General features: G+C 40.9%; 2 protein-coding genes across 4 annotated transcripts in view; one reads left to right on the forward strand and one right to left on the reverse strand.

Moving 5' to 3' along the window:
• The window catches only part of RUG1 (Regulator of chromosome condensation (RCC1) family protein), a 509474-nt gene that overhangs the window by 383766 nt on the left and 100617 nt on the right, over nucleotides 1–25091 (forward strand). The window lies entirely within an intron of this gene.
• On the reverse strand, nucleotides 3280–5424 carry LOC149239080 (uncharacterized). Its single transcript, XM_089367062.1, has 2 exons — nucleotides 3773–5424; nucleotides 3280–3650 (listed from the first exon to the last, which is right to left on the reverse strand). The coding sequence occupies exons 1-2, from the start codon at nucleotides 5306–5308 to the stop codon at nucleotides 3447–3449; spliced, it is 1740 nt and encodes a 579-aa protein (XP_089223188.1). The 5' UTR covers nucleotides 5309–5424; the 3' UTR covers nucleotides 3280–3446.

A 25091-nucleotide genomic window follows, 5' to 3' on the forward strand; every position in this document is an offset into this window, starting at 1 on the left:
ATTTGATGATTACATCTTCTGAATGGTCAGTTTTATTATTGTTAATTATTGCAGCAAATCAAATTAAGGGTAAGAAACATTTTGTATAGAAGAGAAAAATATATAAACTTTATTGAAGCGAAAATTATAAAAATTGCAAAAGTACTCAATCTTAGCATTCATCCATAGGATCATGACAATGACAACAGTAGTACATTCACCAAGGAAACATATACTTTCTCATACATTGTTAGTCTCAAATTTAACACACATATATTTTTGAACCCTCCCATGTTTTTGTTTGTGTTTAAGGTTTGATAGGATAATTTGGACCTGAGCAAAAAGTCCTTGTAATCTTGAAAAAAAGGATGCCTAATGGTACATGTTATGGCTTTGTATAAGAGTTCACTATGGAGACATAATCAACATCATTCATCTTAAATACATAAAGGTGGTTTAATTCCAAAGAAGAGAGAAGGATAGGAGTGAAATAAAATGTTAAGTGTGGAGGTGGGTTCACATGATATAACTGCCCTATATTTCAATTGAGACACTTGACAATAAGTTAGGGTGATGAGTTATACATGCACATATGGATTAGTATGTAATATTCCTAACAGAAATATTATGTGAATAACAGAAACATGCACTATAACAACTAGGAAATTCAACACATATGCAGGAAATCACAACACAAGAGGAAATGCACCAAAACTCTGAGCCATTTTGTTTATTTCCGAGCAAATAGAGTACAAATGAGTATGAAAGAGTAACTTGGGCTTGCTACAGCAAGTAAATCCAAACCCAGGTGATGATCAACCTGCCCTAATAATAGATGAGCTCCCCACCATGATTCTGCGCTAGCCCAGAAAATTATTGCCACTACTGCTGTAGGTGAACTGAGATTTTGGCCCTCAAATCTACTCCAAAAATTCTGCAAAATTAAATGTAGGCTCTCCACACCAGCTCCAACAAAACCCAGAAATATCTCACAGACCCAAGTGGTGGAAATGGTCCTGGGGTAAATTGCGCCCTCCTCCAACAATTTATGCTGCTAACTGCTGAATGGAACTAGGAATTCTGCCCTCAGAAGTGCTCAGAAAATTCTATAAAATTAATCCTAGCCTCCTCTCACCAAACCCACAAAAACCCAAAAAGGGTTTGGGCTGAATCCACTGACCCCCAGTGACCCCCAACAAGTGTAAATTGCTCAATTTGGCCAGAAAACGCCCTACAGTTTAGATACTGTTGAATTTGGCCCAAATCTCCCTCCAAGAAATCCTCCCTAACTCCTGCAAATTTCTCCCCTCAATCACCAAGCAGATCCTAGCTCGAATGCTCCCCAAATTTTGAATCTCTGCAAGTGCACAAAAGTTGCCAGTAAACCCCTGTGTAAGCCTTGGAATAGATAAATTCAGTCCTCCAAAATGTAGCACTCTCGGCCCTGCAAATACCCAAAGAAAAACTCATCCTCCTTTTGGATAATTCTTTGTAAATTCTTTGGCCAAAACAACACTATCTACTAGCTTCTATCAGCCCCTTCGAATTTCCTTCTACGCCCTAAGAGAAGCATGCTCTAGCTGAAAATAGTTTGCAATGTAGCTCCTAGAGAGGCCTTGAGATGGACTCCTTCTTACTCCCCTAGGGTGAAACTCAAAGTTCACCGAAGGTAGAGGTGGAATTCCACTTGGAATTTCCGGTACTAAACAACACTTTTCTTCTTGTGCTAAACAACCCCAAGAGAAGATGAAAGGTGAAATGTAATAGTCAAAAGATCCTTAGCAAATGAGTCCATCCTCTTTTTATAATTTCTCCCCATGCTTCTAGACTTCTTTCTTTGATTATTATTTTATTGGTGTGGGCCATTTTCCACTAAGTGACTTTTGCCTCCATTTTAATAAAATAATAGTTTGTTGCCGATCTTCAATAAAATAATACTTGCCACCTTTCTCCAAATAATATTTTCCCCCTTTACTTAGTATCACCAAAATTAGGCAAAATTCCCATGCTCACAAAATTTGGTATATTACAGTCCTCCCCACCAAAAGTTGCTTATCCTCCAGCAATGTCGAAACAAGTGCCCCCTTTGTCTGATAATCACCACTATTATCACCAGTGATACCAGGGTCCCAAATGTGCCATTGATTCAGCCCTGATCTCTGCACTCTTTGATCATGAAGGAATCTCTCAATACCAGGATCCCAAGGCATCCTGATCAATGTGAAGCACCCCTTGCTCCACTCACCGTCCAACCAGGTATAAGCTCCAAAATCCCTCTACATACTATCAATAAGTAGAGCATCATGATAATGTAAGACTTCGTCCAACTCTCCATGAAGCTACCCTACCAAGTAGTCCACCTCATGCACACCAAGAATAAACTTCTGAAGATACAACCCAATCCCTGTGGGGACGAAGTCTCTGTCGCATGATCTCCTCCTGATATCCTCCTGCTGACCAGCCTGCCATGTTGATGAAGTCCCCCACGCCATTAGCGAATCACTGAAGCCCAATGGAAAATTTGAGTGATCTCCCCCTAGAACAACCAACTCATTCCTAAAGGTCATTGAGTTGTCTAGTACTGCGATGCTTGGGTCCCATGCTCATCTCAGAAAGGCGCCACCATGTTGTTGTTGCGCCACTCTGACTCAAATAGGTTTCCCATCGTGTGCACACTGCAACCTCCTCCCCCGAAACCTAGAAGCGAAATATCGATGAAGGTCGAGCTCATCCTGCCCAAATGTCTCTATGATGTCAATATCTACCCACCCATTGCTAGTCTCGATCCTGAGCTACAATTGAAGAAGCCTGCCTCACCAAACAATGGAGGCCTCAGTGATCCCTTATGTGTCAACCCCAAAGTGAGCTAGATCACCCTCTGTCATGGTCCTGCTCGTCACGAGATGGAGTGGCTTGTCAACCAATGTTGCACGAAGCGGGAGCGAAGCGGAAGCGTTTTTTGGAAGCGGGGACGCCGAAGCGTCATTTTCCAAAAATCTAGGAAGCAAAGCGTCTGCTATATATATATATATATATATTTTATATTTTTTTGCATTTATACTCAAAACAAACATCCCAAATACCAAATTAATTGTAGAAGACATGAAAACATGCATATTTTTGCATAAATCAAGATAGATATGGCATCCATGATTCCATTGTAGTTACTAGTATGTACAACAATCATCTATATTCTAGCTATTACAAACATACATCAAATTTTTAAGCATATTATAAAACATAAAACATTTAAGCATATTATAAAACATAAAACATAGAGCATATTATGATTTATCTAGCAAGTGAGCAACTGTCAACATTTGTCATGTCCAAAATTCAAATAATAATGTTTACAAAATATGTCACTTGGTCACCGCCAAGCCAAAAAGGTTCAAAATTCAAATTCACAAGTCTACAAGTCTAATGAGTAATCTATGACAAAAAGTAGTAGATTGTGAATATATCTACTAACCTCTCCTCCTTCCACCACGAATAGAACGTGGTGGCGGGCCTCCACGTGGTGGCAATGAAGAAGATGGTGCCTGTGGAAGTCGTGGCACTGACACTGATGAAGAAGAACCCCCTGCTGTTGGTGTTGAACCATGGAACCTAGGAACCAAGGGACCAGATGGGGGTGGGAGTGGTGGCATATCAACACGGTCATCATCATCCTAGAATCACTCAAAAAATTCATGCAAAAAAAAAAACACTAGTTAACAAAAAAATTAAAAACATGAATTAGAGAAATGCTTTATAAGGGAAAATTGGAAAATTCATACCACAATGGACATACCTGGATAAGAGCATCCTCTAATTGCTCTAGTCGCAACACTCCATCCTCCAAATTGGGCTCCTCTGGATTCTTGTCCCAAATCAACAAGTCTTTATTAGACTTTGCATCTTCACAGTAATGGGACAACAATCGCAAGTTGTAATGAACATAAACCAAGCTCTCTGCCCGGTCTAAATTCAACCTGTTCCTTTTAACACTGTGGATGAAAGAATAAGAGCTCCAACACCTCTCTGCAGAAGAAGTGTTTACCACCTGTGATAGCACCCGCAATGCCAAACTCTGTAGAAGTGGAGTACCCCCTCCATGCATGTTCCACCACTCAAGAGTAGAAAAAGTCTTTCGATCTTTAATTGCATGCATGCTCCCAAATGGACCAGTGTTGAGCGTATAGTTGCTCACCTGTCTCCGTACCAATGCAGCCTCCTCCTCATCAGGGATTAATTTACTCAATGCAGCCATATATTTTTGGTGAACCTCTTGATCTTGGTGTGGTTTTCTCCTGCTTCCCCCCCCAGGTGCTGGTGTTGAAAGCCATGATGGATGATAGTATTTAGGTGTCAAAACATATGCTAATGCATGCAATGGAACATTTAGCATTTCCCATCGGTTTTGCACCTCTACACGAATATAATTGTACAAGTTGATATCTCTAGGCTCAACAATGTCTTTAATCTGCCCCAACATGCTATCCATTTGCTCATACACCTCCCCAATTACTGGTCGATCTGAATCTGCAAACTTGATCATGTAATATATTGGTTTGGTGAATTGCAAAACATATTTAACCTGTCCCCAAAAATAACTGTCAAGAACAGTGTCCTTGACTGCATTAGCACCATCTATGTCAGTGTTAATTTCATCCCATGTTTCAGCACACACCAGATTAGTTAAAGCTTGTCTCACCTTCACTAGCCGCCTAAAGGTGAGGTAATAACTAGCAAATCTTGTCTTTGCAATTTTAAGCAATTGCAACTTGGAGTAAGTGCCATAGAAGTAGTTTACCCTTGTATGCCCTGTGATGAATTTAATGAGCTGCTTCCCTCTCCTGTAAACCTCAGCAATCCACCCACATTCTTTGTGTTTCACAATATCATGCATCAAAAGGTTCAATGTGTGAACCAGGCACCCAGACCAAAAGATGTGTGGATGAGTACGCTCAATAATTTTTCCTGCTGCCTTACAATTTGCTGCATTATCTGTGATCACTTGAACCACATTATTCGGACCAACATCTTTGATTGATTTCAATAGGAGATCTGCAATGTTTTGTGCAGATGCAGTGATGGAGGAGGAGTCATGACATGCAATAAATACTGCACCACTAGAAGAAACACCAAGAACATTTATCAAATGTTGGTTTCTAATATTTGTCCACCCATCTGATACAATGGATACCCCAGAATCTACCCACTCATTTGTAAAACGTGTCAAAGCTCTTTGAACCTTAGCTTTTTCTCTTTCTAATAACACTGTTCTAGCTTTCTCATAGTTGGGGGCCTTGTATCCTTTTGGGGCTTCATTGATGGCCTTTACCATTTCATGCCAATAGGGAGAGCGAAGCACATTGAATGGTATACCGCAAGCACAAAGAAAACGGACTATCTTTCCATCCACATCATCCCTCCCAGCAACATTAAGGAAATCCCCTATTGTTCTTCTACCTCCAGAGCTTGCAGAAGTACCATGAGGAGATGAGCAACTACCAAATTTAGAGGTTGCACTTGATTCATAATGAGTTTTTTGTTTCTTGTTTTTTTGTTGTGCAGCCATCTCTATTTGGATGTATTTTCTTCTTTCTTCAGTTGAAATGTTTGGGCAAATTTGTACCCCCACAGAACCCTTTTTTTCATCACTGTCCAGCACCCCACAAAGATGCCTCCTCAGACGGGTATATGAACCACAATATGGTTTTCCTCCATGACAACCATGAGGGCACACAAATTTGTAAGATCCACCACCCTTTCCCCCATCAAGTTTGGTCACATAGTTCCACAAGGGTGTTGATGTAGCTTTCCCATCTTGTGTTTCAGTGTCCCCTTCAAGTTCATCCCCTTCCTCTTCAAACCCTTCCTCCTCATCATACATTGGGTCACTACTATTAGGACCATCACCAATGTCCTCTTCTGTTTCTTCCCTTCTATTCCTCACCCTTGCCATCATTAAAACCAAGAGTGGAATGATACATAGAAGCCAAAAGAACACCATCTTGGAATATGGATATAGGTGGTGGACAACGGCAACCTGTAAATAAAGGAGCAAGTAGAAACAATGGGAAAGAGTAGGAGAGGGAGGAGAAAAATACAAAAAAAATTTCAAAAAAACAAGGGAGTTTGGGGTTTGAACTTACCTCTTTAGCTCTTGTAGATGAAGTCCTCCAAGCTCTTGCTCCAAGCTCCTCCTCCTCCTCCTAGCTCCTCCTTCTTCACTCCTCCAAGCTCTCCTCTCTTCTCCTCTCCTTTCCTCTCTTCTCTTCTCCTCTCCTCTCTTCTCTTCTCCAACTCTCATAAACTCAAAGTGAGAAAATGAGGAATGAATGGGGGCTTTATTCTTTTCATTCCTCACCTTAACCTCACTCTAACCTCACCCTAACCCACCCCCTTAAGGTTGAGTGAACATAACTTAAAAAAAAAATTAAAAAATGTGTTTTTCTCCCTTGGGCGCGCCCCTTTCCGCCGAAGCGTACGGAAGCGTGCGTGAAGCGCACGCTTCCTGCTCTGAAGCGCCACGCTTCGGCGGCCCGAAGCGCCGTACGAAGCGCGCTTCGGAGCCGGCGCTTCGGAAATTCCAGGAAGCGCTAAAAATTTCACGAAGCGCGCTTCGTACGGCGCTTCCGTACGGGGCGCGCTTCGGAGCTTCGATCCGGGGGGGGCGCTTCGTGCAACACTGCTGTCAACCAACGGAATCCCTGGATCCCCTAGCCAGACCTGTTGTGGCATAGCTCTAGTAGCTGTTGGAATCCATTTTTTCCTCATCCTTAGTCCTTGAATGCAACCAACATATAGGCCCCATATATCATGAACTAATCTGATTCATGCTAAACTGCCCTGTGCCTGCCACTCGTAGTATCGATGACCGCTAGAAGCCACATGTGCCAAATAACTACCCCTTGAAGGCAGCCAATAGATGGGTATCTAAAACTCGCAGTCAACTCAACATATGCGGATTCGTCCTGCTCCTGCCAACCATCACCACTGAGTCTTCCATCTGCCTTCTCGATAATGTGCCAATACAATGTGTAGAGGTCAGACATATAATGGAAAGCTGCCTCAACCATACACAATATCCTCTTCTCATGCATGGTCCTGACATGCCCTGTGGAAAGAGTGACACATGTCTCCCTCGTGACTAGTTCCCCATGTGTAAGCTCACTGATGAACGATATGCCACCCCTGCAAATGATCACCTCATCCCCAACCTGTGGTTGTCAACTCATGCACCAACCCAATGCCATCGTTGAGAAGTCTCTCCCCTAGTGCGTTGAGTGTCATCCTAATATCTCGGGTGAGCTCCCTATCCCTCGTTGCTTGCACCTAAAGTGTCAAAGGAAAACAACCAAATTGTTTGTGCCTGTAAGTGATGTATAAGAGGGACAAGCGTGTGAGTCCCCATGAATACCATCAAGTATCGCTCATCTGTGTCCCGTCGATCCTGGGTGAACTACACCCAAAGGAATGCCCGGTGTCTCCATCCATAAGTTTCCTTGGGGTCAACCCTCCAAGGCCTCGTTGTGCAACATCGTATGCCTCTGCATTCCACTGAGTATCCCTGTACTCCGTGACCTGGCATTGTACCCTGCGGGCTATCCCTATACATCACCGGATACCCTGTGCTAATGTTGTACCATCCTATACCGTCTCTTATCTTGCTTGTATCATTGTACCTGGCACTCCACCCCTTGTACTCAATGCGATGTGTGTGGCTCAATGCAAACCAACATGCTACATCAAACAACCACGCATCTCCATGCTCCTTTGCAAGCCACTGCTCATCAATGCATACCTCTATACAACATTGAATGCTAGGGTCTAAAATTGGGTCTGTATGCATCAAGTCACATCCCTCTGCATAACGCTAGACTCTGTGGCATAACTCTGTGCACCCCTGGGTACCACTGCCTACTGTCGTACCACCCTGTATCATATGCCATCTTGCATGCACCAACGCATCCACCACTCTGCTAGTAAGCCCTCCATGATGTGGGCTACATCTCCCCATTTGCCTTGAAAGACCTAAGCGGCCCGACTCCTCACATGCCTACGGGAATGACACTACGATGCCTATCCTCAATACCTTCGGTGTCCATTATACCAATGAGAGAGCACCGTCTCCATGTAATGCCCTATCTTGTGGCCTGCCGATGCCACCTCCTCCCACTAGCTCTCGCCAGAGTAGGTTAATCATGCTATGACTCCATGCACAGTCAATATGCCGAGACAACTCATGAAATTTGTCTGCTCCCCTATCAAACTATCCTGTCACTAGTGTTGTCTGAGGCTTTGATGGATATCTGAAAATGTGTGTGCGCCCAAACGTCGAATCCATCACGCAACTACTACCATCACCTACCGACTCTATGATGTGATGGGAAATCCCACCTGAATCCCAACAACAGTAAGGTCCTCGAGTCCCTCTGGTAATCCATGGCCTCTGCTGAAATGTGGCCATGGATGTATCCAACTGCCTAGCCTGCTCCATCAGGTACCATCTCAGTACCTCTCGCCATCCAATCTCAAAGGAGGGATCGAATGTACAATCCCTTGTGGAAGGAACAAGCCCTCCAAGCTAATGCAGTGTCATACTCAGCTCATGTCGCTCAATCCTGCTAACCTGGCCATCCCCTCGGGTATGTCTAGACAACTCTGCGTCCCTCAATCCAATGCATAAGGGTGGGCTAATAATGTTGTAGACCTTGTCAGTTTTTCCTTTGAAACGAACTGTGCTGAAATCCCAATGTGTGGTCTCTATGTTGCCCCTAATCAATGGCTAACCCCTCCATCATGGACTCAACATGAGCCTCCGACTACTCCATAGACAACCCAACACGCAATACATGCTCACCAGTCAACTACAGGTGATTGTTGTCTGATAACTCTGGCATAGATCTAGATGCCTTTGTACCTATAGGCTCCTCATTGACAGTGGAGATGTCTCCCAACACCTCGTCAACCTGTGGTGCGCTACTATCACCTGAGTACTTGGTTGCAACCCTAGATACCTCATCAATAGATACCTCAACAATGGATGGCATCTCATCAATGGGTGTATGCTCAACTGTTTCTTTGCCAACCATTGCCCCTTCAACTACTCCTTCATCTTCTATCTTAATCCTCCTCATCCCTGCATAGTTCCACTGAATTCCATTGATTTGTGCATGTCTCTTAGTTGATAAAACTCCCAAAAAGAGAGGGATGTCTGAATGCCATGTCTCAATGATTGGTATGCCCTCCAATTTTGTTGCCAATAACTCCACATTAGTTGCAATCATGCCTTGCCATCTTGATGCATTAAATTTATCCATAATTTTGGGCATAGTGGATTTGTTGTATAATTGAGAATGGTCTTGATTCCCAATTGTGGTACGAATCAACTGTTTCCCCACATCAATCATCATTTGTTGCATCCTAATCACCTCATTCAAGGTTACTACAATGTTGTTTGATTTTAATCTTTCTTTGGATCCCATGATTTATTTATTTATTTTATTTTTATTTTTTATTTTTTTTTCGTTGTTCTGGTCTTGTCATAGAATGAAGGGTTTCACACAGGCTGAGCCCAGATTATGGCTCTGATACCGCAATAATATTCCTAACATAAATATTAAGTGAATAACAGAAACATGCACTATAACAACAACTAGGAAATTCAACACATATGCTGGATTTCACAACATAAGAGGAAATGCACCAAAACTTTGTGCCATTTTATTTATTTCCAAGAAGATAGAGTACAAATGAGTATGAAAGAGGAACCTGGGCTTGTTGCATCAAACAATCCAAATCCAGGTGATGATCAAGCTACCCAAATGTCAGATGAGCTTGCCACCATGATTTTGCGCTAGCCTAGAAAATTATTGCCACTGTTGTTGTAGGTGAACTGAGATTTTGGCTCTCAAATCTACTCTAAAAATTCTTCAAAATTAAATGTAGTCTCTCCACACCAAATCCAACGAAACCCAGAAATATCTCACGGACCTGAGTAGTGGAAATGGTCTTGGGGTAAATTGTGCCCTCCTTCAATAATTTATGCTACTAACTGTTGAATGGAACTAAGAATTCTTCCCTCAGAAGTGCTCAGAAAATTCTATAAAATTAATCCTAGCCTCCGCTCACCAAACCCACAAAAACCCATAAAGGGTTTGGGTTGAATCCATTGACCCCCAATGACCCCCAACAAGTGTAAATTGTTCAATTTGGCCAGAAAATACCCGACATTTTAGATACTGTTGAATTTGGCCCAAATCTCCCTCCAAGAAATCCTCCCTAACTCTTGCAAATTTCTCCCCTCAATTGCCAAGAAAATCCCAGCTCGAATGTTCCCCAAATTCTGAATCTCTACAAGTGCATAAAAAGCTGAGTAAATGCCCGCGCAGGCCTAGAATAGATAAATTCAGTCCTCCAAAATGCAGCACTCTCAGCCCTGCAAATCCCCAAGAAAAAACTCGTCCTCCTTATGAATAATTCTCTGCAAATTCTTTGGCCAAAACTCCATTATCTGCTAGCTTCTCTCAGCGCCTTTGAATTTCTTTTTGCGCCCTAGGAGAAGCATGCTCTAGCTAGAAATACTATGCAATGTATCTCCTAGAGAAGCCCTGAGATGGACTCCTCCTTACTCCCCTAGGGTGACACTCGAAGTTCACCGGAGGTAGAGGTTAAATTCCGCTTGGAATCCTTGGTGCTAAACAACCCCAAGAAAAGATGAAAGGTGAAATGTAATAGTCAAAAGATCCTTAGCAAATGAGTCCATCCTCCTTTTATAATTTCTCCCCGTGCTTCTAGACTCTTTCTTTAATTATTATTTTATTGGTGGGGGCCATTTTCCACTAAGTGACTTTTGCCTCCATTTTAATAAAATAATAATTTGCTGCCGATTTCCAATAAAATAATACTTGCCACCTTTCTCCAAAATAATATTTGCCCCCTTTACTTGGTATCACCAAAATTAGACAAAATTCCCATGCTCACAAAATTGAGGATATTACATATATAAGGGAAATGAAAGGACAATTTTCTCCATCATTTCAATGTCTTCTTATCAATCAATGCACTATTCTCCTTCATATAAACAATAACTTCTTTTTTTTCAGGACGAAAAAGCTAGATATTGTATTATATGAGAGATATAAATAGGCAATATTTTTACATCTGAAGATGACCCATAGCTCAGGATCAATATAGATAAAGCATGGAAGCATATTCCAGAAAACAAAAAGATTCCTGCTAGGACTGACAGATCAAAGATGAAACCCATCTATATAGTGAACATAGATCATAGAGGTCGCAAATCATATTCGACCAGCTGCAGAAAACCAAAAAACATGAACAAACATAGAAAGAGGAATCTGCTAAAAATAGATCAAGAAGCAACATCATAAGAACATAATGAGTCAAGGAGAAGCCTGTGAGACAAGCATTCACAACTAGAAATCAGGGAGAGAAAATTCCTGGATAAAAAAGATTTCCCCTTCAGAAAAGACCTGCAAAAACCAAAAACCTGGAGCTGATTGAAGACCCTTTTTTGACAGAGAGTCAGCCTATAAATTTTTATCCCTACTGATATGGTGAATTGAGCCTCTAGCCCAGCAACTTTTTAATGATATTTACCAAGGACTTATTTGAAGATTCCGCCAACCCATTTCCTTGCGGATGGTAGGCGGTCGAATGCCCCAAACTGATATTGTACTTATAGCAAAATTCAACCATTCTCTTCGACTTGAATGCCGCTGCATTATCTATGATTAGCTTACTAGGACACCCAAAACGTGACAGTATATTATTTTCAAGAAAAGAAATAATTACTGCATCCGTGGCCTGTCAGGTGGGAATTGCTTCAATCCATTTTGTGAAGTAGTCTGTAGCTGTCAATATCCATCTATGCTGTCCTGACGATGCCGAATGAATTTCCCCGATGAAATCCAAGCCCCACTGCTGAAATGGTGCACTAACTTCAATTGGTTTAAGAGGCAATGGCTGTAGTTTCCGCTTCCCTTGAAAAATTTGGCATTCGTGACAATTCTTAACAGCGTTATACACATCTGAAAATAACGAAGGCCAATAAAAACCTGCTCTTAGAATCTTATTAGTTGTAGTTTTCCAAAACAGATGGCCCCCGCAGTCACCTCTATGAAAATCCTCCACAACTCGTTTGGCTTCCTCCTCTACCAAACAATTCAGCAATATTCCACCAGGGTCTTTCCAATATAATGCAGAATTTGGCAGCTTTCAATTTCAACGTTCTACTCTTATTTCTAGGCACTCCGGGAGGTGAAGACAAATTCTAAAGTACATATACAATATCAGCATACCAAGGAGAAGAAAGAAACATATTAGATACCGGAACTGGCATACTCTCTTCATCTTCATCGGTCATGACAACAATCAAATTTATGTCTAGAACTTGCAGATTTGTTTCAGCCATTAGTTTTGCAAGTCCTTGTCCTTTGATCAACTTGGTTGGTTTAATCTCCACGTCATATTCTAACAATGCAGCAATCCACTTACCTCGTCTTCCCTCTGGGTCTTCCTGTACCAAAACGTCTTTAATTGCTGCACTAGGAACGTATGCTATTATGTGAGAATGCAGTATATATACACGGAAGTCTTTCAAAGCTTTTACAAGCGCAAGTGCTTGTTTCTCAATGATATTGTATTTCAATGCTCCGACTGAAAAAGGCAATGGGTCTCTCAACTCCTTCTCTCTTTTGCATTAATACGGCTGCCAAAGTGTGCTCAGAAGCAAATGAAAACAAAATGAAGTCCTGTGTGTAATCCGGGCTTATCAAAGTGGGGGCTGAAGAAAGAGCTAATTTTACCAAATTGAATGATCTTACCGCCTCCTCAGTCCACTTTATCTGACTGTCCTTTTTCAGCATATTCGTGATTTCTCTAAGATGCTCGGCAAGATTTGGAATGAAACGATGCAGAAAATTCAGTTTGCCATTAAATGACTGTATTTCTTTCTTGTTCCGGGGCTGTTCAATCTGCTGGATGGCCTCAACACGTGCAGGGTCCACACGAATACCGTCTTTTGATATGATGTGGCCAAGGAGCTTGCCTTCATCCATGGCGAAAAGGCTCTTTTTTGGATTCAGCGAAATGCCATATTTGCTGCACTTTTGGAAAACAATTTTCAAATGATATAAATGTTCCTCGTCAGAATTTGAAAACACGGTTAAATCATCAAGATAAACAACCAAAAATACATCCTTCTCGTTGGCGAAAGCCATATTCATCGCACGCTAAAAAGTGGCACCTGCATTTTTCAAACCAAATGGCATCTTTGCATAATGAAACGTTCCCCATGGAGTGGTGAACGCAGTCTTGTCACGATCATCTTCATGCACTAAAATCTGATTGTATCCTGAATAGCCATCGAGTAGTGACATCCTTTGTGCTCCAACTACTCGCTGCAATATATGGTCCATTTTGGGCAGCGGATAATTGTCTTTTAAGGACACCTTATTCAAATTTCTGAAGTCAATACATAAACGGATCTCACCGGTTTTCTTTCTCACGGGTACCAAATTTGATATCCAATCGGAAAATCTGATAGGCACAATGATTCCTAACTTATACAACCTGTTCACTTCTTTTTCTATCAATGGCAGCAGCTTAGGATTGATTCTCCTCAACTTTTGACGGAAAGGCTTCTGATTTGGTTTTATAGGGATAGTATGCTGAATGATATTAGTGTCATAAGTTTTCAGATCTGAGTAATCCCATGCAAAAACTTTAGAAAATGAAGACAACAATCTGACATACTCTTCCTTTACCTTTGGTGACAATGACTTTGATAGCTTTACCATCTTGGGATTCTCAGCTGTCCCAATGTTTACCTCCTCAACACCCGTTTCAGTCGGTCTCAATGTCGGTTTGCAGGCTACATCATCATGATCAAAAAGCTCCTCTAAAGGTATCAAACCTTTAGGAATTACATTATCTTTGAGCTGCAATACTTCCATCTGATTTATTTGCAACTCATTGCTACCATCATCATGTTCTGCATCCATTAAAACATTTTCGAATTCACCTTTATTTTGCAGAAAATCATTGATCTCCTCATCATTTTGGAAAACTTGCCAATGTCTTTGATTATCCGAGACATCGGGACGGTGCTTCACATGGATTTCAAATTTATTACTTGAGTTCATAGGAATTTTCAGGCTGCTGGCCGCCTTAGCAAGTGCATCTGCAATGCTATTTTGAGCACGAGGCACACACGTCAATGTATAATCTGAAAATACTTTCAATATATCTAAAACAGCATTCCGGTATGCCCTCATCCGAGGGTGTTTTGTTTGATATTCGCCTTTAACTTGCTTGATTACTAATTCAGAGTCTCCATACACGGCAATCCTCTTAGCATTTAGCTTTCTTAAAATTTTCAGGCCAGCAATCAAAGCTTCATATTCGGCTTCATTATTTGAACAATCAAAAGCAAGTTTATAAGAACATACCCGGACATTACTTGGTACTTTGTCTGAGACAGAAAAAGGACTACGTACCCAAATACCAATCCCAGCACCATCATTACCTATTGCTCTGTCAAAATCCATGGTCCATAAACCGTCTTCCTCTTCTGCCAAGTGCTGAAAGGTTGTCTGCTGTGATTTTTCTGTTTGCTGTCCATTACTTTCAGCTGATTGCTCAGTGATGCTCTGCTGTACCTGATGTTCTTTCCTTAGGACTTCTCTGAAATTCTCTGCTATTTCTGGGATATCATTTATTACAACTAACTGACTATCAATATCATTTAAACTATCCGAATACAAAACGAAAGATTCAAGATCTGTATGTACATAACTGATAGGATGATTGATTGGTTTCTCCTTGCTGGTGATCATATATTTCATTTTCTGTTCCCGGTACAACTTTCTCATTTGGCCAAACACGGGAATCGTTGCATAAGAGAAATCAAGTTGAATTGTTCCTTGCAATTTTGCCCCCCAAGATCGAGAAAGGAGCATACCAAAGCGAGGAGGAATGTCGGCCACAACAACGTCCATCAAGACATTCTTTGCAGGGATCTGATCCAAACTTACAACCAAATCTTTAATTAACCCAATACATCTCACCCTGCTGGAATCAAAGGAGTAGAGATCATGATATTTCCTGGTGATATCCAAACCCAACTTTTCCATGATGGCCTTTGGCATAAGATTGTGGGAGGCGCCAGTGTCAAACATAGCATTATGCAATACAAACTCATGCAGCCTTAAACTTATATAAAAAGGAGGTACTTCCGACTCACCACTTAATGCTGGTCCAAATATCAATTCCGGCTGATCATCCTCAACACTGACCATATCAGACATTGGGTCAAAATTCAGAATTCTGGAGACTTGTCCTCTATAGTTGTTGTTCTTCATGAGCTCAGTTAATGGAATAGACACCTTCAATTTAGAAATTTCATTCTCCAAATTAAAAGAAGAGGTCTTGTCCACTTCTTTGGCTGGAACATCTTTCTTTTCAGTTTTATCCTTTGGTATGCTGATCTGATTTACCTTATCATCTGCTGGGATCTCTTTTGCTGGAATAGGCTTGCTGGTCATAGGGTCAGCACTCTCTTTACCTTTCTTTGATGCAGCTGATGTTTCCTCTTTAGATGCTGGAACTTCTTTTCTCTTTTGGATGGGATTTATGGGAACATTTCTGCCTCTTAGTGATAATTGGCGCTGTTGAGCGGACAATGCATGCATATAACCTCTCTGATACTCATTTGACTCTTCCTCCAAAGCGATCTCGTTTGCTAAGATAAAATCTGCATCATTTTGAACTGCTGATCTTGCTGTCTTTTCATCATCTTCAGTGATAAATGTGGGCATATCATCAGGAGTAAAAAAATGATTTTCTTCTCCAACTACCTGATCATCATCATCTGACTCAGGACCAACAAAATTCTGCTGGAGAGGTGTCTTCACTTGCTGCTGTTGTGATGGTGTGTCTTGTGTTCGCTGCTCACGTTGTTTGATCCTAAATTGTGGCTGTTGCTGACCACGAAAATTAGGATTCCGGATCTGCGTTTCGGGCTTGTCGATAGCTAACCTTTCAATCATTTTTTCTACCTTGCGAAGAACTTGGTCTGATGTAGAAGCTTCTTCCTTTATAGTAACCTTCCTTTCAGCTTTCATTCTAGCTCTCTTATCATTTAAATTTGCTTCGACACTGACTGCAATTTTCTGCATCTCTTCTAAGGTGGCCGGATCTCTCTCCCTTAGTTGATATGCCATGTCTGGATCAAAACCATCGGGAAACTTGAGCAGTGCTGATTTTCTGGTTGGTTTTAAATCATCCGGAATTGCGTTGTATACTGCATTGAATCTGATACAATAGTCTTGAACGGACTCTCCAGCATTCCTTTTAAGCTTAGTATATTCGGCATTGATTTGCAGCGGATCTTTCTTCACTTCCCAGCGTTCTAGAAATTGTCTTTTGAGATCATCTAATGTAGGAATACTTCTGGCTGGCAGATTTCTAAACCATTTCCTTACCTCTCCACCAAAAGTCTGCACGAATAACCTCATAGTCACATTTTCTTCATCGATTTCATGAAGATCAAAGAAATCCGCCATCTTATCCACATGCTGTTGAGCTGTGATATTCTGAGGTGTGCCATCAAACAAAGGAATTTTAGTTTGATAATCTGCAGGCATGTCATTCAAAACTTGAGGCAAAGCGAGGGGTGCAAACCGAGCTGCCATCGCTTTTGGAGGATTTGGTCTAGGGGTAGTTGGAGGAGTGGGTGTAGCTGAAGTATGTGCGGTATGTAGGGGTGTATGTGGAGGGGAAACCACGTGGGATGAAGAAGGGGAATTGACTGTAGATTCTGGATATGTAATTATGGGAGAAATGGAGAGGAAAGGGGGTTCGGTCTGCTCGTGCGAGGCAGAAGCCGTGATAGTAGATCCAATGTTGGCAGATGCAGCTTCTAGAAAATCAACCAGATTTGCAGCTTGAATATCTGTCTGAAGTTGTCGTAGGATAAAATTTTCAATCACTTTATTGTTTCTCTCAATTTCAAGGGCAGCAGCAAAATCAGGATTGAGAACTAGAGAATCAAGTGCACTTTCAGATTTAGTTTTAAACAACGATAGTTCAAACCTCTCGTCAAAATCAATTTCTTCAAAATACTTAAAGATAGCCAGACATGAATGAGATTTAAATATGAGACTAGGATCTGAAGCCAGCTTGTTATTTTCAAAATATCAAGGAACAAAACAGCTAGTCAGCCTGTGAAAACTCTCAACTTATCATCCAAAAGCTCAGAGTTTGCAAATGTACTGGGGTGCTTCAAATGTCACAGTCAAAAGCTAAACCGGAGATTGACTGAAGTAGCTTTGATCTACTTGCACTAATGCAAAGCAAAAGCGTTTCGAAGGCTACCTGGCTAATCTTCAGGCTCCGTCTGTAGCTTATGAGAGAAATGACATCAACGGGCAAACCATTCTAATCGTTCCCCAGTATGGTCGCCACTATGTTAACTCTCGAATTTGCCCCAGGCTGAGGAAGGCAAAACTCAAGGCAACATCAAACCACGCTCAGCCTCGTAGCTAGCCCTACGAGGACAGGAGAGGGCTCTCTCCGGGTCAATCTCGGAAAAATATAATCAATGAGGCTTGAGATGACTGAAATCGTAACTAATCTTAGGCTATGTATTAAGTGCAGAGGTTTTAAGGTGATTTTTTGGGGTTTTTGTTGAATCAAAGGGAAAGGCAATTTTGGGTGTGGGGATGAGACACAGTTTCTGCAGAGGTCTGATTGGAGCAAGGTAGGCAATTGTTTGATGCCTTAAAAGCAATGAGGTGAATAGATCAGACAGGTGAGGAGCTAAGGAGAGCAAGAAAACCTCAAGGATTCTCCTTAAACAGATGAAAACATAGGATATCAAACAAACTTAAAGGCAGAGCATTACAGATTATGAATTCTACCTTAACACTTCATTTGTTCAATTGCAGAAGATGAGAGAAGGAAAATGATACACATAACAAACTTACAAGTACTGAAAGAAGCACACCATCAAGACATAAAGCCACATGAATTCCAAACAGTGCTGCAAAACCCTGGTCTTTCCTTTGCCAAAATGCTGAAGTAAAATGTACAATAAAGTCTCAAAGCCTCTTCCCCAAGAGTCCAACCCTTGCTACTGAATGAAAATTTACATATATAGATCAAGCTAACCTCATTCCCTAACCTCTAGGGGTCGAGCTCCTCCTTCTAGGAGCTGTTTCAACCAATTCTAAACAAGGAACTGAAAACTAGGTAGTCAAACAACTAACCCCTATATGCTAGGAAACTGATTCATTCATTAAATTTTTGCTATTTTGTGAATGAATCATCTAGAATAGGTAATATAGTGCCAAAATTACATCATATACATCAAATTACATCAAGGAAAACCAAAAATTACATCAAGAGGTGAAACTGGTCATAACTGGCCGAAATTCTGAGCTGGAAGGTGAAAAATTGGCCAAAATCCTCAATGCGCAGCGCCCTGATCTCTATGCGCAGCGCACTTTTCAAGCTGATTTTGAGGCACTTCCCGACATCCAAATTGAGCTCACGATAGCTCGTTGGAAAGCCCTGGATGTCTACTTTCCAACCCAAGTGGAATTTCCCAATTTGGAGCTCATTTGCCCCCTCAAAACTGCATTCTCCCAGAGGTACTTCCTGCTGTTGCAAAAGGTGGCAGCAAGGTGGTTTTCATGGTGTTTTTGTGCCTTTTGACCGTCCAGAACTTGATGAAATGCTTCGGCAATAACTGAGCATGTATAATTCACCATGACAAACCCAAAAATATAAGGTTTTTCTCCAGCAAGTGTCCCAATCAAAAGCGAGCGCGCATGCGCGCTGCGCGTTGAGCCGAAAAAACTGTTTTTAGGACCAAAAATTTCAAAATGACAAAAATTTTCTCCGAATTCGCTCAATTTCGGAGTGAAGACCCTCCATCATGCATTATGTTCAGCCAGCGAAGCCTCGGCCAAAACTCGAAGTGGATCTAGCCTCTTTCGCCGTTTTAGTGCTTTGCCCAACCTCCTTTGCAAAATCTTCATTTTTTCCTTGCAAACATGCATGCGAGCCCAATAATGATTCTTCATGTGACGAAGCAAGTCTTTGTCCCTATTGGTCTTCGCCAACAACCCCTCCAAATGTCGGTTGACCTTCTCAAGCACAAATTGCCGCGCAATGGGTGTCAAATCACCCGGTCTTTTACGGGCCAACCTACGGTCTTCACGGATTCGTTGCAGCTCTATAAGTGTGTGCTCGTCCTCTAACTGTTTATTGCGCTGCTCCAAGTATTTGATCCGACATTCTGCCTTCAGCAACTTCTCATTCAATCTATCAATCTCGGTCTTTTGTTTCGAGCTAGGAGAGCTCCTATCCACATCACTCAATGCAACATCAATATCATGACCACCTGAATGGTCCTTCTCATAAATTGGCCCCTTGCCTCTGTCCTGAACCTGTACCTGTACTGAAGAAGAAGGCGAGACCCCTTCCACACCATGTGGAGATAGTACGGGTCGTGTAGCTGCAAATAAGGCCCTGTGGCCTCGTTGATATGTCACACATGCTGGAGTGCTGACATGCTCGGTCTCAGGAATGTCAAACTGATGTGAAGGCCCTCCCTCATCATGAACAATCTCGGGAGGTGGCTGTGGCACTGTGAAAAAGTCGCGAGAAATGAAATCCTCCCAAGTAATACCCTGCTGTGCCAACTGATGAACCACTACGATCTTGATCAACGCATAATGATAAATACTCTTGTGCTGCTGTGCTGGGGTCTTCCTCTGTACTAAAACAACCATCCTCTCTATGTTGCGAAACATGAAGTATGGAATGTTCATCAGACGTACCCTTGTAAAATGCATCAACAAACGAACATGGTATGCATACAGACGGGAGAACCTGCCCTCACAACTGAAATACCGAATGATGAGTTTCATCAAAGGTGCAAACTGATCATTGAGGTATTGGAAAGGAAAAACACTGCTCAAGTGCCTCATATACCCAGGTTTGATGTATGGCTGATAGTAAGATTTCTCTAACTGCTGACGTTTATTCCATTGCTCTCCAACATTTGGTATCCCAGTGGCCTCTGCAATAGTCTCTGGTGACAAAATGAAATCAACTCCAGCGAGGTTTACATGGCCATCATGTAAATGTAGAATGAACAAACGAGCTAATTCACGATGACACTGAATTTGTGAGATTAGCTCACAATAGTGATAGCATGACTGACGACGAAAACAATCCATTGCAAGCGGGCAAGCCTGCAATTGAACCAAAGAAATAGGCTCTTCCGTGAGAGGCTTACCACCTTTGCCACCTCTGCGAGACCTTCGTGGCACATTACCCTCTGCTGTAGAATCACTGTCATACTGCTGCTCATACTCTGACTCCGTGTCTGACATGGCTTTGGTGTCAAGATGTCTATGATATATAGAGTGATATAGGTGTGAAGAGTCAATTTTCAATGTATACTCAAAACTTTAGTAATTTTGCCACAGCATCAAACAAACCATGCCATAATTAACAATGTTCTGTTTTCAATAAATTGACAAAAACAGTCCCCTTTTGACAAATGTGCAAAATACAAAGTGTGCTCTTTGGAATGTTAGACTAGGGTGCACAAATGAGTAAGGAGTTGGTTTGTCATCAATGGAGGATGAGGGACATCTTACTAAACCACCCACATATTTTTAAAGCAATTTAAGGGATGCCTTTGTTATGAACCTAGGGTTTCATTTTCCCAAAACCCAATACATTAAATCCCATCTTTGAAACATATATCCAACACCCTAACATTACTAGGCAGCAATAACATACCTATTTGCCAGCTAGGAGTGAGTTTGGTTGAGTTCTGGACGCATAGACAAATGTTTCCTGTGGCTGAGATTCAACGCACAGCGCACAACCCCAGTGCACAGCGCACGCTCCTATGTGCAGCGCCTATGTAATTTTGCACTGGCTCAAACTGCCCAATGCGCAGCGCACCACCCAACGCGCAGCGCACACTTCCTATGTGCAACGCACACCTGTGACACTGTCCATGGGTTTGTAAACACGGTTTTGGCCTTCAAACGCTTAGACACGATGTTGCTTTGGGAATTTTGTATGCAAATGAACTTGTTTTCCCTTTTTATAAGTAAACAAAATATCTCATTTGATTTAAATTGATTTCAAAACCCACTTTGTAAGGTTTGGCACTTTTCACTTTTGGTCTTTCCATACAACACTGCTTTTTGATTTTCTCATGCTTTTCTGAGGTTCGGACTGATCATTTTTGTTGATTTTTGCAGGGATCTGGCATTTGGCTTTGGAAAAGATCAGAAGCCTGCATCTGGATCTTCTTGTGATGAAACAAATACAATTATTACAAAAATGAAGTTTGACAATTTTTAGTTCCAAAACAGAGTTTTGGACTAAAAATGTCTTTAAATGCTTTTTGAGAAAGAATATAAAATGAAAATCTTTGAAACCAACCTCATGACCTGCAGGCTTCTATTACATATATGCAAAGGACTGAAAACCCTAGACTCTAGGACTAAAGACTCTTCTTTACCGAAACCAATTATTTATGACGATGAACTTTGGTAATTTTTTAGGAATTTGGACTAACCCTGCAGGTACAAGCATGAGGAAACACAAGACAACCAGACCCCCTCGTCAGTCAATGGCATGCCCCTAGCGAAATGCAACGAAGTGGAACAAGCGAGACACCTAAAAATGATATGCAAAAGCGAAAAGATCTCTGACGGAGGGCTGTAAGGACCGACTCTAACACAGTGAAGGATGTTGAAGTGTCTACTCTCCCTCCTGTTGTCGCGCAGATTGACACGACAACGCTCAGACCGGGGGCTGTCACTCTGATCCCCGATCTCTCCGTTTAAGCCTGTCTCCCGCGGCTAAGGGGGGTAGACCCTATGATATGACGAAAACCAACTGTCGACCAGCTGGTTGGGAGACACGATGCGATAAGCACTAAAAGGATTTAGAAATTAAAAGACCAGTGCCTTGTGGAGTTAATGTTTAAACGATTAATTATCAGATGCTGCAGAAATATGAACTCATTAGGAGCAATCATTTATCATCAAAGCCTGAGCGAAATTTAACTTTTATCAAATGCGAGAAAAATGTTTAACGACTTAGTGATACTCCAGCAAATTAAAATTTCGAAAGATAAAGTGCTTTGAACAACCATGTAAAATACTAACAAGAGACCACATTCATGCAATTAATCATCAGATAAAAATTGAATCAAATTAAACACTAATTCCCACGTTAAAATTTTCAACCTCAGCATAAAAGATGAAACCTAGGTAATTCCCGAGCCAAGACAGAATTTTTTTTTTTTTAAACAAAAACAAAATTTTAAAACTAAAAATATCTATACTAAAACAAAATTTTAAATTTTAAAATCTAAATCTAAAGCTAAACCCTAAAATCCCTTAATATGGATTTATTTTTTATTTTTTATTTTATTTTATTTATTTATTTATTTTAAATATAAAGCCTAAAATAAAATTGAAAAAATCTAAATTAAATTTAACTCATCTAAAACCTAATTTAAAACTTAACAAATATCTCCCTTTTTTATTTTTTATTTTATTTAAATAAAAAAAAATCAAAATAAACTAAAAAATCTAACTAAGATGAAACTTCGAAAGGATTACAAAATTGAGATTAAATCTAGAAATTATAATAAACCTAAATCCAAAACATTAAAATATAATCTAATAAAACCTACGTAACCACGCAGAACTCAAATATGTACAATGAAAATCCAATTTACCTGTTACGGAAGAATTTGATTACCTGTTAGCGCGCGTGAATGAGACTTGATGCCGTGAGGATTATACATTGACGAATGCTGAAGCCACTGTTTGTCTGGAGCAAAATGTTTTACGCAGGGGAGTTTTCAAACGGTCTAGCTCCACACGCAGGCATACCTCAGGACGCGTGCAGATCCGCGGGATTTCGATGGAGGAATACAGGATTAACGGCGGCAAATGGAATTCGATTTTGAGATTTTCTGATTAACCCAGCCGACAACTGATATCTCCTTACAGCTTCGATTCCTCACACGCACGATGATATCGATCCGCAAACATTTTGCAGGTTCAATCAATGTTGAAACGTGTGGGTATCCAAATCGTGGTGATTGTGGATCGATTTTGGAATGCAGGTGAAATAGCTGGACATTGACGACGGACAGAAAGGAACTTGAATCGGCTTGACGCTGGATTTGCTGCCTGACGAATTGTGGTGATGTGTCTCAATTTATGTCTTTTATATAAACGGATTTTATTACCTGAGCCAGTTCTGCGTTGAATGATGTCGGACAACCTTGATTTAATTGCTGCGGGATCATCCGAACTGTAACAACTGTGCAGACTTTTGAGTTTTCTTGTCTTTTGGCTGCTTAGATTTCAGACGGCTTTGGTGACGGCAGAATTTCAATGGAGCAACTCTACAAAGACCGCTACAGAAGCTTGATCTAATTGCCAACGTGTATCTGCATCCTTCATTGCCTTGTGCGGGCTTCTCATGGCATAATGTTTCAGCCGTAGTCCCAGCAAGCAACAATGCTCTTCCTTTCAAAGCGTTTCAGCACCACCTTTGCCGGCAGAAAGTCACGCAGCTGGATTGCAGGTGGGGATAAGGTAAATACGCAAGTCTGGCAGTGCACTGGTAAAGAGAACACATTGACTAAAAATAGATTTGCAGGTTGGGCAGCTGCAATTGCAAGAAAACAAAACCTTATACTTGCAAACACAAAAGAAAACAAAACCCTAATGAAAAATCTGTGTAAAGCAAAAAATTGAAACCCTAGATCAACTTGACTAATTTACAGATTTTGGCCCCTTAACAGCGAGATTCAGCAATAAGCACAGAAATATTTTAAAGAATAAAAACTTCAGGTTTTCACTGTGAAGAACTTCAGAAAATCTCTCATGCAAATTAGAAAAATAAACTGAATGATAGACCCAGGATCAAATCCAACTGGGTGCAGCAAAAAAATGCTTGCGGGAGTTGGCTGGTTCAGCCGAGAACTTCCCCAAACGCCCACCAATTTTCTTCAGTAAGGGTTTTCTGCACAACTCAAAACAACCATCAGTAAAGAGGGCAAAAATGCTGCTAGATCTCAAAAAGTAATGGAGATACCTGCCATTACTCCAGAAACCCTAACACCACTCAAACTCTAGCAAGTGAACAAGATACCTGTGCTCACAATACTCTACAATAAGCTATTATTAATGGCTGAAAAATAAAATATGCAGAAAATTAAACAATCTCACAGCATTTCCAGAGAGTAACACCAGCAAGATTTGGACCCCAAAGTCTTCTTTTATTAACCAGAAAAAGATTACAAGAGAGCTTCTTCAGTACCAGACTTACAGATCCAATTATCTGAAATGACCCCTAGCACCCTACTTAAAGGAAATGATCCCAACGGCTAGTTCGAGTGATCCATGTCGAAATGATCTCGACCGTCGATGAGGATCAAGACATCTCTTAATCTCATCCGTCGAAATTGTTAACTTATTATTAAAAATAATATTTTGCATGCATTTACTCAAAATATTATTATTTTATTTTTTAGGGTTTTTGCTTTATTTTATAATTTTTTATTATTTTTTATTTATTTCATTTTTTTAATTTTTGAATTTTTGAATTTTTTTATCTATTTTATTATTTTATTTATTCTCTTAAATGGATCATTGAACTAAGCCTTTGGAAACATCACCTAGGACCTAGGACTTAGGACTCATGAGGGGAATTAAAACATTTTCCAACCCTCAAGACACATTACATCATGACTTTTTACAATTTACATCTTAAGGGGGAAAACCCCTTTATCATAGACCCTCATAAATCACCCAATTTCTGCGACACAACTATAATCTAGGAGATTAACACACTAGGATTCTCCTAAAGTTCTAATAACAAAATGCATCCCGGCTTTGAGGTCAGGCTGAAGGAAAACTCTGCCAATCATAGATCGGTGAGACGAAAAACCTTCCGGGACATAGATTATCATTAGAAAGTTAGGTCCACCTAGGCAATTTTACATAAATGACTCATATCTGCTAAGATTATTT

This window comes from Pinus tabuliformis, chromosome 8, assembly GCF_031772625.1.
Source record: "Pinus tabuliformis cultivar Carrire ecotype Pingquan chromosome 8, CPIR1, whole genome shotgun sequence".
Lineage (NCBI taxonomy): Eukaryota > Viridiplantae > Streptophyta > Pinopsida > Pinales > Pinaceae > Pinus > Pinus tabuliformis.

Excerpts from the sequence above, each read along its gene's own strand:
- LOC149239080 (XM_089367062.1), bottom strand. The coding sequence starts at position 5,308 with ATGGTAAAGGCCATCAATGAAGCCCCAAAAGGATACAAGGCCCCCAAC. Across the intron at positions 3,651-3,772 it reads TAGAGGATGCTCTTATCCAG|GATGATGATGACCGTGTTGA; the intron begins GTATGTCCATTG and ends GAGTGATTCTAG.